The sequence below is a fragment of the Pterocles gutturalis genome, unplaced genomic scaffold (assembly GCF_000699245.1).
Source record: "Pterocles gutturalis isolate BGI_N339 unplaced genomic scaffold, ASM69924v1 scaffold43394, whole genome shotgun sequence".
Lineage (NCBI taxonomy): Eukaryota > Metazoa > Chordata > Aves > Pterocliformes > Pteroclidae > Pterocles > Pterocles gutturalis.
The window spans coordinates 10,475-24,481 of NW_010137286.1; the positions used below are offsets into that span (position 1 = coordinate 10,475).

Genomic DNA, 14,007 nt, shown 5'->3' on the forward strand with positions numbered 1-14,007 from the left:
CTTTCCTATCTAACCTCAGCAGTCTGTTATACTTTGGTTATGAGGGTTTCCTTCCTTTAAGTTGTTTTTAATTTCTTCTTTCTGAAGCAGACCTTCAGAAGACACTGCTATAAATAACTTTGGAGTTGAAAGTATAGTGCTTTTTTTAATCTCCGAGTTTCTTAAAGAAAGATGTATTCAAAGAGAAAACAGATGGCAAGAGGGTTGGAAAAAGTTGCACATTTGAAGATAACACCTCGTTAGGGTGCACGGAGCTGGAAGGCTGGGCTGTAGGGAGCTGGCTGAAGTGAGCCACGGGGCAGGTGCCCTCTGCAGAGTTGGTGACACGTGTGCTGGTGGGAAAGGCGCCGGTTCCTCCTCAAGTCCTCGCCCCTGCGCAGGTTTTCTGCACTTGCAGTGTTTGATGACTGCGTGGTCTCTGCTGCTTCTTTGACTTACAGTTTGTCACCTTGTGTAAGGTGACAGTGGAAAAAGGCCATCAGGGGTCACGCTTGCACTCCTTGGACCTGTGTCAAAGATAAAAATCAGTTTTCATGTTGAAGGAAGTGTAGCTCTTGCTTTCTGTTGGAGTAACAAGGCTTCTCTCCAACTTCATTTTCGCTTTGCACTTTAAGCAAGGGTTGATTTTTATTTTTATTGTCCTTCCTTTCTTTCAATTAGTAAACAATTTGAAATGCCTCACCAGAAAAGTGCCCTCTCAACTTCCCTAGCAAAAAAATACTTGTTCAATGCATTATTGCAACTGCAATAACCTTTGAACCTTTGAAATAAGAAGTGAAGGGAGATCAGGACTATCTAAGAGTGCTTTGCTGTGTAAAGCTTTTGTGTGTTTAAAAAATTCAATTTTCTAAATTGTGTATGAGACCACTGCACATCAATGACTTGGCTGTTTGGGAAGACTGGTTCACAGGTGTACCAAAAACCTGGATTTCATTCCTGAAGTGTTATTCTGGTTTGCCATTGGCAGAGCAAAGTAAAATGTGTGTGTATAACTTTATGAATTGAGTCAAACATTTTCAGTTTGTATTTCTGGGGCCAGCATTTGTCCCCATTTTAAAACAAGGTCAGGAAGGTCCTATTTTAAAGTGGCACTCTAGCCTAGAAGTAGGTTTCCAGTAACTCAGTAGCTTCTGCATATTTATTTGTTAAAGAAATATTTTAGTGTTCCAAAAAAATTATAATTGAGTATGTTTTTGGAGACAGAATTGGGGTTTTTGGAATGGGTATACTGAAGATGATACAAGTGCTAAAATTTGCAAGGCTTCATCTTTCAAGGCTAGATTTGTAGGTAACAAAACTGTTCTATATCAGAGGAATTACATATCATTGTTTATTGACTTTTGTACAAGTTAATTGTCTGATTATGTGACAGTCTGGCCATTGGGGGGAGGAGTGATGGGTCAGCTTTACCAGGGGCTCGCCTGGAGCCTTGGTGAGAAGGGATTTTGGGCAGGGTGTGCAGAGCTGTCAGATTGCAAGTTGCATTTTCTTTTGGGCTCCTTTGTAGTAGATATTTTTTTTTTCTTGATAGCTTGTCCCTACACTCATTGCTTGTCCATTGCGATGCTATATGTGTCTGAAAAATAAAAATACAGAGAAGAGAATTGGAATGGAAGTACCTAAAACCAGCAGCAAAGCTTTTCCGTGTATAAGGAAGACAAATACACTGAACGGTTCCTCTTCACGCTGAACATAGGTGAAGATGGGATTTATGGAAGTTAGGTAGGGACTGTGGAGTTCCAGCTATCACGTAGTACAGCTGCACGTGGTCCTTAAAGCCAAGCAAGCGGGAGAGATGGATGAGGAGTGCCCAACACTCCCCCCGTGCCGGCTCTGCCCTTATGGCCAGGGAGGAGAGTTTTGTCCCAGATAAAGAATCACTCTTTGTTTTTTGTTGTTAGTTTTTTTTCCTTTTTTAGAGGTTAGATGCCATCCTTTGAGTGGAAAGAATATCTTGATTACAGCCTGGTTTTTGATCTGTTGAAATTCCCAGTGAAAAAACCCACTTGTGATCTTTTCTTCCCTTGTAGGAGTCTCAGCAGTCCGGTTTTGGCACTGGAGAACAGAGTGAGTCTATGAAACTTCCTGAGATGTGTTCAATGTTTGTGTTGTGATTCAGCGTTCTCAGTGTGTCATGCTTTTTACAGAATGAGGCTTTCCAGACTGGTCAGAGGATGGAGTTTAACTTAAGATTTTCTGTACTTCCTCAAATTTTAACCTATAAAACAATTCCTTGATTTTCTTTCGCATTTCTTGTTGAGATCTATAAAGTTATGACTGAGTTGCAAATTACTGTCTGGTAGAAAAAGCTACGTATTCTTAATTTGTCGCATTTCTAATTCTTGAAAAAATGCCTGCTTGGTTGATGTAATTGAAAATAGCTGAGCACAAAAACAAAACACCCTTTAAAAAATCCAACTCCATGCTTGGGGACATACTGGAAACCAAAATAGTGCTTGTGTTTATATTTCAGTAGAAAAAGCACATTACAGTTTCACTGTTTTTCACTTTGTCATTTTAAAATTAAGCAAGAGAACTGGTCAAGACCTCAGTGATATCCTTAAATTTCTTGTCCCAGAATGCATCTTCAGTTTTTAGGCAAAAGCAGCTTTTATTTCTCTTGAACTGTATTGTTGTTTTGGACATTACTGAAATGTAAAAATTAACACAGGTAACGTACCAGGCAAAATGGAATTTGATTTGTGCTGTTGGAGTCTTTCCACTCCAAATAGTAGAAGAAGAATGGTTTATTCTTAGATATTCACAAGCAGCTTCATCTGGACGCCTGATACAATGGGGAATTGAGGAATGAAATTAAAATTTAATTCCATAAAAGACTTATGTTATAGGAACGACTGATTGTTACGTATGTAAATGCAGAGGCAAGGTTAATCTAAACACAGAACAGTTTTGAGCTCCTGCTTGCGTTTTGTGGGAAACTTTTAGCAGCCTCAGACCACATTTCTGTTGGACTGTGCTTAGGAATTTACCAGAATTAAAGAAGAGGGAAGGGAAAAACCCAAACTGAAAAGCAGACTATGTCAGTATGTATTCCTAGTGTAGGAATTGGCTTCTGAGTTTGATTTCTGGATGTAAAGGTTGTTTGTCTGCCAAAAAACTCCATAGGGATGCTGGAACAAGTCAGAGCTTGACAGGCTGGGCTACGTCCCGTATCCGGCATGTAGAAGGCAATGGATTAATCTTGATAGAAGCAAAACAGATTTTCACACCATTAACAACAAATTGAGGGCGTATTGCTTTAGACAGCAATGATTTCAATAATTTTTCTAGATTTTCTTGATTAATTTCTTTACTGTATTGAGTATTTTGTCTCTGCATCCGCTCACTCCAGTCTGTGGGAGGTGGTACCCGGCGTATGGCGGTTCCTGCTTTCTGCCGCCCGTGGTTTATCGAAGGCTGTGTTGCCGGCAGCTCGGGAGTCACTTCCTTTGCTGGCTGAGTTTGTAACTGTGCATTGCTTTTTTCTTCTTCTAGAACGATACAATCCTTCATCAAAAACATCCAATGGTCATCAGTCCAAATCGTAAGTGGCTGTTAAGAAAACATTTCTCAAACAACAGTCAGATTTTAAGAGACTTGGAAAATATCTCTTTCCTTTACTAGAGCATGTGGGTTCTTGCACAGACACTCCAACACGCTTCTCCTTGACTGGCAGAAAAAGGGGATCAGTTTTAAGCAGCCATTTTTGGGACCATAGACCAAATATCGCACGTTGAAGTGAGCAATAAATGCACTGAGCTGCCTTTCCGTTCCCCTGTTTCTGTGTCAGTTGTCAGGATGGGTGTGCAGGAGCTGGGGCCGCAGAACTGGCTTGTGAAGCAGAAAGGTGTTGGCGTGTAAGGACGGGCAGGACGGGGCAGGGCTTCCCAAACGTGTGCGTGGCAGAGCTCTCGGCTGAAGCAGCTTGTTGGGTTGCACAAATAGACAGGATGGGGAACTGGTTTGTATTGGAGGAGAGAGCAAACGATGCTTGGAATCCCGTTAAATTTGTTCTACTCGGTCTCTGAACTGACTGGCAAACGTTTCTGATAGTTACACACAGACCCAGGGTTTTACTTTGTCGATCGTGCAACTGGAAGAAAAAAAAACAAAAAGCAACTGGAATATTCTTGATGGCTGTAGTCCACCTTTCTCATGCCTGAAAATCGTTTATGTGCTGTTAAAAGATTGCTTCCAGACAAATGTGTCCATGAAAATAAATGTTTGCTGGCTGAGCGTATGTTGAGTGAATTAAAGCGGTTGTAGATTTCTGAGAACCTGGAGTTGTGGGTTACCATGTGTTGTGATGCGGTCACAACGTGGAGTGGAGTTCTGCGTGTCCGTGCACACGTGACAGTGTTAGCAAGGCTTAAAAGCGCACGACCATGGGAAGGGAAGGAAAAGAAAATCCCTTCAATTATTACTGCCTTGCCCTCAGTTTCATAAAAACATGTAGTTCAAGAGGATGAATCTGTGCAGCCAGGCCGAGGTGGTAGAAATAGAAGTTCACTGTTTGGCTTTGCTTTTGGTGTGGCAGTGTGCTCCTCTGGGAAGGAGCCCTGCTATTCCCAAAGCTGCAGAATGAGGGAACATCGGGCGTTTGTTGAACTGGGATGCATAGGAAGAAGGTTAAGATGATGTTTACTATGACAATACAGTTTAAACTAAAAAAAAAAAAAAAGGCGATTGTGATCTGGTCAAAAACCTTTAGAAAGGAAATAAATGTATCTTTTGGAAAAGGATAGTAATGAAAAATATTTTTGGGGAACTAGATCCTGGGGGCTGGTGTTTATTTTATCAGTAGAACAGCTGTACTGTGAAACTCCAAAGTGTTAGATTATTAATCCTTTCTCATTTTCTTTCTCCAGATGTGAATCGAACCAGACAGAGTAAGATATTTTATTTTTGTCATCAAAGGTGTTTTCAATAAGCACAGAGGCCCTGTACCCTGTTAGATGTTTTCAGTGTGTTCACAGATTTTCAATATTGGGAAGTAGTGTCTGTGTTTATGACGACTATAAATAATACAGTAATTATGGCTTTGAATAGTCATTTAAAAATTATGGCTTAAAACAGTTGCACCGTTGCATCGACAGGAAACAGACACTAGTGTTACCTTTCTCGATTCTGTTTAAAACAATATTCTTGGCCCTTGTGTATAAGGAGTTGAACATAGACATTAGCTCCTCCCATGTTAGAAAAATGTGTCAAAGTTCCTTCCTAAATTTAGGAGAACGGACTAAGGAGTCAAAGCACTCTAACCCTGATTCTTCTCTAAAGAATGACTTCACTCACCATTCTTCAACGTTAAATGTTCGAATGGTGTCTTGTGGAATTCACCCGTGCAGCCTGCTCCCTAGTATAAACAATAGTGTGTTGAAATGTAGAAGAATGCTTTGAAAGCAATTAAAGTACGTGGAAAAACTTGTCTCACTTTCTCCCTTTTACTCAGTATGTTGAAAGATGACTTAAAACTCAGCAGCAGTGAAGACAGCGATGGAGAGCAGGTATGTTCATGAAATCAGAGCTTCAGAAAAACATAGCGAGTGTGTTCACGGTGGAGCCCTTCAGCACCGTCCAGGATTCCAACAGCAAACCGAGCGGCTTAAGAGGAGGTGTATGATTAGGAAATAAAAATCAAATGGCATGTTTTTATACCAGCCTCAGTTATTCATAAATGGAAACTTGGGGGAAGTTGTCCGTTTTGTGGAAACAGTATGCTTTTATCTAGGAAATGTTGTTGTACTGATTCCAAATGGGCTTTCTCTGACCATCAGCTGGCAATAATGTGCTTTGAAACGGGCGTAATGGCCCGCCGTGTGAACACAGAACCCAGTGTGTTCTGCCACTCCGGCTGAAAGAGCACATGGTGCAAATGTCCCCATGCGTTAGTAGCTGGGGACTGTGTTTGCGATAATAAGGAATACTGTGTCTGTAACTGGCAGTATAGCTGCACCTTTATTTTTATCGATAAGTCTCTTTTTTCCTCTTTGTCAATATTAGCTTTGTGCAGCTTCTGCCAGAAATGGCATTTAGCATGTGAAATGAAAATACCTGGAGGGTCTGTGCTACCCAGCACTCATCCACACTCCTCTTTTGTTTTTTTTTCCTCTTCCCATGTCTTCCCATGTCTAGTACTTTATGTTCTTCTTGTGGAAAACTCTGAGGCAGTACGTTCAGTCGGTTAACGCCTGGTACTCTGGGCATGTCAGGAGTGGCACTGTAAAATGTTGAATCACCTGATTCAAAGAGGTGGGAGGATGGGATCAGTGAGTGGTGGCAATAGGAGCTCTTACAGCTACTCAGAATACGTGGGACTCTGAGATAGAGGCTTGTGGGGAAAAACGTGGGGAAAACTCTGATTTATTTCCCTTCCTGTATAAGGAAAACACAGACAAATTTCAGCTGCTGCAAGTACTGAATTCAGATGCTATTCAGGCTGAATAATTTGAAAGTCTCTAAATTGATGCTTGGCAATTGAATTGTATATACAGTCCTAAAGGAACTTCTAGAAGCTTCACACTCTTTTTTCTTCTTAATTGCAGGACTGCGATAAGACGGTGCCAAGGAGCACACCTGGAAGGGAGGCAGTCCTGGGAGATTGCGGCATCGAAAGCAGAGTGCTGATATTCAGCCCAGTCAGCACTCTTCACTTGAGCTCATTTCTAAAATTCATCTTTTGTCTTGAGTTAAAGCAAAACGTGGTTAGAGTTTAATCAGCGATTAGATAGTGTATATCCTCCAAATTATACTAACCACTTTGGGAAGGGGGGAAAAAAAGGCTGTTTGTTTCCAGGGTGAACTGTATTCAGTTATGTTGAATTTTCTAGTAAATGTTAATTAAAATATTACCTTTTATTCTTTCTGATAAAAGGGCTTCTAGGGTATATTTGTGCCTTGGGTAGTGTTTGTTTATTTTCCTCATTTGTGTTTTCAGTAATTCTGAACCCTCACAGCATAACAGTGAAGGAGCAGATAACTCGAGGGATGACTCGAGCAGCCACAGCGGATCTGAAAGCAGCTCAGGGTCTGACTCTGAGAGCGAAAGCAGCTCCAGCGATAGCGAAGCTAATGAACCATCACAGAGTGCGTCCCCCGAGGTAGGGCTGGACATGTGTTTGGGCTGGCTTCATTACCTTGGCATTAATCCTGAGTTTCAAAAGCAGGAAGGATGAATAAATTCTCAAACTGTTTTTTTAAAAAAATAATAGACTGGCAAACGCGGGATCGCTTTTAAGATGGACTCTTCATCTGCTGATAGTACCCGTGGCTGCATACGGTAACCGTTCTCTCTCTAACCACACACTTGATGTTTGCATTTGAGGTGACTTCTCACCAGTTACCTGTTGGAGAGCAGAAGTTAGACACAGTAACAGTACCTTAAAAAACTGCAGGCTTTTAGTTGGGAAAGCTGTGGCAGCAAGTATTGCCCGTTGACAGCAGCTGCTCCAGATGAAGGGAAAATGAGAGCTGTTATTTGTACCTATATTCATCAATCCATATTTAATTTGTTATTTATCTCAGACTTTTTGCTGTACCCCTTACTTTGGCATGCAGCATAACACAGCTGTCCCATGAATAGATGGAAGAAGTGTGCAATATTTTATCTAACGATAGGTTTTTTTATTTGTTTTTAGCCAGAGCCGCCACCAACAAACAAGTGGCAACTGGATAACTGGTTGAACAAAGTTAATTCACATAAAGTGTCACCAGCTTCTTCCGTGGACAGCAATATCCCGTCCTCCCAAGGCTACAAAAAAGAGGGACGGGATCAGGGGACGGGGAGCGGGTACGCTGATCAAAGTGGATCCAAGGATTCGATTTCTTCTACACCGGGACGGGATTCCAAAACCACCCAGAAGGGCTCGGAGAGTGGTCGCGGCAGGCAGAAATCACCTGCCCAGAGCGACAGCTCAACGCAGAGGAGGACTGTAGGTAAAAAGCAGCCCAAGAAAGCAGAGAAGACATCTGTTGAAGAGCCTAGAGGAGGTCTTAAAATAGAAAGTGAAACCCCAGTAGACATGGCAACAAATATACCTTCAAACAGGCATAAGGCAGCCACAAAAGGCTCCCGAAAACCCAATATAAAGAAAGAGCCCAAATCTTCCCCTCGGCCTACAACAGAAAAAAAGAAATACAAGGCTTCAAGCAAATCTACCCAGAAATCCAGGGAATTCATAGAAACAGATACCTCATCCTCTGATTCAGATGAAAACGAGAGCCTGCCTCCTTCATCGCAAACACCCAAATACTCTGAGAGCAATAGGACTCCTGTTAAATCTTCCATGGAGGAGGATGACAGCTATTTTCGGCAAAGAATATTCTCTCCTATGGAAGAGAAAGAGCTTCTTTCACCGCTCAGTGATTCTGATGAAAGGTACCCACTCATTGTGAAGATTGACCTGACCCTCTTATCCAGAATACCAGGGAAGCCTTACAAGGATGCTGACGCACCCAAAGTGGAGAAGAAGAACGTGCCAGAGAAGCACGCAAGAGAATCCCAGAAGCAGCCGTCTGACAAAAGCTCTACAAAAGGCAAAAGGAAACATAAGCAGGTGATAATTTTGTAGACAGAGGTTTACCTGCTAGCTCAGCCCCTTGGGGGATTGCTGCTGGTGTCAAGCGTGTAGCCCAGCCGCCCAGATCATAGCTTGGTGTAGCGGCTTGGAGCAATTTAAGAGCTGGCTTTGGCTAGCTGCTTGTGTAGCGCACAGCGATCATCCCTGTGCTGTCTAGGTTGGGATTTTCTTTTGGAGTGAAGAGGGGAAGGGAGAAGGTTGCACCTGGAGCTGTGGCTGGAGGCAGTAAACTGGGCAGGAATCGATGGGGGAGCTGAATAGAAGTCATGCTCTTGGAGGGGGGAATGGTACAAAGTAGTTGGTGGTGTGGTTGTACACTGCTTTCAGAAACCTCAGAACACAGACAAGCTGTATACAGCGCACACTCAGGGATCCAGTGGGGTTTATAGACTGCTGGTTCCCATGAAGTTGGGGCTGTGAAGCCCTGGTTCAGGAATTCAGAAACTGCCATTCTGAACGTTTCCTTTTGACAGGGATTTGGCAGGGGTTGTGAGACTTTATTGACAAGTGGAATCAGAGGATTATATGTTATCATTCAGATTGTCATTGGCTCTCCCAAGGAGATAGATAATTTCAGTTAAACAAGTTTTCCTACTGAGCAACCGAAGTAAACTTGATCATTTACTGAAACGAGTGTCACCTAGGAGACTTGACATGCAACTGCAAACAGGGCTTTCTCCTGTGCTGTTCCTAAGATTTCTGTTTTCTCTGGATAAGGAAATTCAGTGAACAAGTATGTGCTTTTTTTTTTTTGCAAAATGGGAATAACTCTGACCAGTGCAGTGATTATTTTTTGCAAGTGTTACTGTATAATTCCCACTGTTTGTGGGAACGCACTCGTGTTCCAGTGGTTCTGAGCACACTGGCTTCGGTTTCTTTGGCCAGTTACACCTTTGAGTACACACCTGGAGTTACAGCATTGAGGATGTGTGCTCTTACACCTCAACCAGAGAGCTCTGGGAAGACCAATTAAATTGGGGCTTGATCCCAGCAAATAGTTTGGTTCTTAACTGGAATCCTGGGGTTGTTCTGATGCGTACTGGTGCGTACCAGAGGAGATGCAGGACTGTTTGAGGGAGCTGCAGGAAACCCCCCTTTTCCCACACCCCTCTGGTTTTTGGGGTTGCGAGTGCTCTGTACGCAGCTGGCACCACTTGACTTCTGCACGTGGTTTGCTCCTGTGCTTCCTTGGTCGTGAAGCTCAGGGTTGCAGCATCGGTGCAACAAAAGTGAAACCTTTTGGGTTTGAATCCTGGGTTATGTTGCCAAATGATTTATTCTGTGAGGCCCTATTTTCCATTTTATTCACTGTATTGATACTTCCAGTGCTTGCTGAAGACAGCTCAGAAATTTACCTTCAAGATCCTTTGGGATTAAATTTATATAAAAATCTGAGTTTACTTTAGTTGGTCATTTAGGAGCCAGACTTTGTTTTTTGTTGTGTTGTAATAGCAGGGTCTGGTCAAGTATTTGATACAGACAGATGCTTTAGGGAATATTTTTGTGGTCTGTGGGTATCTTATTCTGTACAGTGCAAACCACCTGCTTCGTTAAGTCAGTTAATGTGAAACACTGCTGCTGTCAGTGAAGCTGTAAACGTGGACGTTTGTCTGGATGTATTTCTTGTTTGCTTTATGCAGAATGAGGATGAAAACAGAGCCAGTGAAAGCAAGAAGACAAAACTGGAAGAAAAAGCTCCATCAGGACACAAGACTTCCAGCAGCAGGGAGTGAGTATCTTGAGTGTCTGCACCAGTGAAGGCTCAGGGTGATCAAGGAGAAGATGGGTGCCTTGGGAACCTGTATGTTATTTCTGTAATGCTCCATGCTTTTTAAAGAGCTGTTATGTTTTTATGTGATTTATTTCTTGTTCAGTGTTAGTCCACAGGAAAAAGGTTTTTTTTTTCCACTACCTTTTCAAACTCCGCTATTTCAGATCAAGCAACTGAGAACCACTATAATTATGTCATGGAAAATATTTCTGTGTAGTAATTGCCAGATTGTAAATGTGTCAGAAGCTGCAGCACATCACATACTAGACATCTTGTTTGCCCATTCGGAATTTAACAGTGTCTTACTATTTGTTAGGAAACAGATGGAGAACAAATGGATGCATTTATGCTTTTTTACCCGTTATTTCTGATATTTGCTTGATTACCAGTGCAGTTATCTGAAGGATATTGAAATCAATGAAACTGTATGATTTTACAAGAATAATGTGTAGAAATAATAATTATGGGAAGCCAAGAATAGCCGACAGTAGCCCTCAGCAACCAAGGTAAGAGTGTGCGAAAGGCTGCGCTGAGAAAGCTTTCTAGTTTCCTGAGTTCCAGAGAACATTTATCTGGACCATCTCTTCTCTGAGCTGTGAGGCTGACGAGTCTGCAACAGACAGCCTGGCGCTGACATTGGCATTCATTTCTGACATTGTGAGTGTTTAGGGTGGTTTTTTTAAGAACTGTTGTAGGGATGTGGTTTTATGGTTAGAACTTGTCTACTGTGTTTTCAGGTCAGAACAGATAAAATGGTGAAAACGAGTTCAATCTGGCTTCTTAGGAACCTAGTCACAGAGATGATTATTCTCTTTCTTTTCCTCCATATTTGGTTTGCTACTTCTAACAACGAAAATCATGTTTGTTTTGGAAAAAAAACGTTGTTTTTTATTTAAAATTTTTTAAAAAAAGTTCAGTTATGTTGGGGTTTTGGGGTTTTTTGAAGGAAAAAAAAAAACAAATCCAAAAACCTGAATTTGTTCATTTTCTCCAGGTCTTCAAAGCCAAGTGCTGTTAAAGAGAAGGATTTACTGCCTTCTCCTGCTGCCCCAGTCCTGCAGAAGGATTCCAAGCAAGAGCACGGGTCGCGGAAGAGGACGGTCAGTCAGTCGTCATCCTTGAAGTCGAGCAGCAACCTCAGCAAGGAGAGCAGCAGCAGCAGTAAGAGCAGCTCGTCTTCTAAACAAAAGAAGACCGAGGGGAAGGGTTCTAGCAGTGCTAAAGAAACCAAGGTAAAGGGCTGCTTCTGTACATGCTTTAAGCCTATTTCTTTGCTTTGCAGTTTGACGTGCACAGTGTGATCTGAACAGTAATTTGCAGCTCAGGTGAAAATGTAATTAGCTTTAGATACACATTGTTTTGTGTTTGTAGTGCTTAAGTACCTTGGAAATCTATAAATCAGAAAATAACTTGGGAGAGATCGTGGAATAAGAATGTTTATTCCTACCAAATTCTTATGTTAATTCATGAAATGTGTTCAGTTATCTTCTGATTACTGATGCTGCTAATTTATTGTTTAATTTGTTAATAAGAAATACCATAGAAAGCTGTTTACACAACAATAAGTGGAATAATGAGGTTGCTCTCATCTCAACAGAGCAGATACAGATCCTGACTTCTAAGCCGAGCAGGAGCTTGGTCCATGCTCAGTGCTGGGATACGAAGCTGTAGCTCTCGTTTTATGACATTGTGGGACCCCAGAAAGATTATTCTAACTCCAGCTCAGGAATGTACAACACTCTTCATGGTTGGAGAAAACATGGTTATAAACATGGTGCAGGAAACATTTTTTAAGCTATTTAGGCTGGGAAGATATTTAGATGGTGGAATTTGAAAATATTCTAGGAAGGTGATACTCTTAGGTCACTAAATTGTAATGTGCTTTTTCATCAGTATATAAGCGTGTATTACTGGACAGAAATTTGCCCATGGGGACATCTGAGAGTGTCTTTTCTTGATACCTGTGATGAGCATTTTCTATCGTGTAGCCAGTTGTTGAGCACAGTAAGTTTAACCAGGAGGGATTTCACCGTTGTCTTGCCGATTCCAGTGTGTGCTCCAGGTGCTCTGCAGCAAAACCAGTGGAAACTCCAGGAGTTTAAGCAACTGCTAAACCTCAGTAGTTGGATTTTCAGCCTCTGAAAGGCTTAGAAGCAAAGTCAGAGAATGTTCAGGAGGGATAGCTGATCTGGGGAGGAGTAAAGCAGCAAACGGGCGTTAGCAAAGGCAGAAAGTAACTTAGTCATCGGGGTGGAGTTCCTGAATTCGGGAGCTGGGAGACGGGCTGTATTCGTTCAGGTGCTGGTGCCATGGGATTTTGGAAGCCTGGCAGGGTGCGTATATCGGCGGCTGCGTGAGACACTTCCAGGAGCTGCCGACAGGGACTTTTCCTTGCAGGCTGGGGCTCTGCCCTGCCTTTATTCGCCAGCGTGGAAATGTCCCGAAGCCAGTTGTTAATTTGTGAGATGTTTATCGTTTTATACTTCAGATGTGCTTAGTCATGCCTTTTTTAAAGTAGTAAATACTCTGCCTGTGTTTCACTGTATGTTTTGCTGTTGTTTCTACGTTACAAGGGTAGATAGTACCTTGCTGTGCAAAGCTGGTGCCTTGCAGCTCCGGGATCCTTCTGATTAGCACTGATGTGATAAGTGCAGGTGGTGAAATACATCTGCATAGATTGGCCTTTGGTCATGATAAATCAAGAGCAGAAAACACCTGTGAAGCTGGGGAGTTGTTTTATCCTGTTCAGTTACTAACATGGATTCACTCACTGTTCACAGAATATTTCTGGTGTCCAGTCTTTAGCCTGAAGCATCATGATGAGCCATGTATGTAATTCAGGGGAGCGAGGACAGTATGTTGTGAAGACACCTAACTTTTCTCCCTGAAAATGATGCTTAGGCTTCCAAAATATATATATATATTTTTTTCCCCCAAGGCAAAGACATTCATCAGAGTGTATTGCTGAGAGAAATGAGAAATTGTAAAAATATTCCTCACCTCTTTGTTAAAGTGGAAAAACAGGACTTAAAAATTTGTGACATGGGAGATTCAGGGAGAGTTTTCCTGGACCCAGGTGTGTCTAGAAAACCTTGGCTGCGTTCCTTCCTAATGGAGATCTCCTGGTGTGTTAGAGTGAGGAGCTCCATGATAGCCCCTGTGTCTTCCTTTGCCAGCATTGGGTGAAAGCTTCATGGAAGCTGTGTTACTGCCTACGGTGAACAGCAGCTATAGCAGCTGCAGAACTGACTTTACTGCAGACAATGAGTGAAGTCACAGGAGAAATTTATGCAACAAATGCTTTTCTTGAAGATAGAGAAGATTTAACAGTTCTTTACATTTATTACTTGGCAACAATTTTCATTTCAGGAAAAGATTCTGAACAATTCATCAAGCTGCCCTCCTGTGTCTGCGCCGTCTACAGAAGGTTCAAAGTCAAGAAGAGCAAAACTCATGTTTGATGATAGGTAAGAACAGCAAAAGGTGCCCTTCCCTTTGTGGGGCTGTGAGTCTCAGAGCACAGCCAGCTCCCTGCAGAGAAGAGCCCTTGTTCTGCTTCGCAGACGCTGTGAAGCCGAGCTCGGGCTCTGGAGAGCTGCGCGTGGCTCCTGCGGCGATGTGCGTCTGGCTGCTCCCGGCAGCGCAGTGCTTCAGGAG

At 42.4% G+C, this 14,007-nt stretch overlaps 1 protein-coding gene across 1 annotated transcript in view; it reads left to right on the top strand.

Moving 5' to 3' along the window:
* Positions 1–14,007, top strand: part of AFF4 (AF4/FMR2 family, member 4) — a 27,725-nt gene that overhangs the window by 7,270 nt on the left and 6,448 nt on the right. Inside the window, exons 5-13 of the mRNA XM_010082563.1 lie at positions 2,031–2,067; positions 3,496–3,544; positions 5,453–5,507; positions 6,546–6,580; positions 6,935–7,100; positions 7,638–8,555; positions 10,220–10,308; positions 11,345–11,582; positions 13,720–13,817. Coding sequence (XP_010080865.1) covers positions 2,031–2,067; positions 3,496–3,544; positions 5,453–5,507; positions 6,546–6,580; positions 6,935–7,100; positions 7,638–8,555; positions 10,220–10,308; positions 11,345–11,582; positions 13,720–13,817 — 1,685 coding nt within the window. The remainder of the gene's footprint in view (positions 1–2,030; positions 2,068–3,495; positions 3,545–5,452; positions 5,508–6,545; positions 6,581–6,934; positions 7,101–7,637; positions 8,556–10,219; positions 10,309–11,344; positions 11,583–13,719; positions 13,818–14,007) is intronic.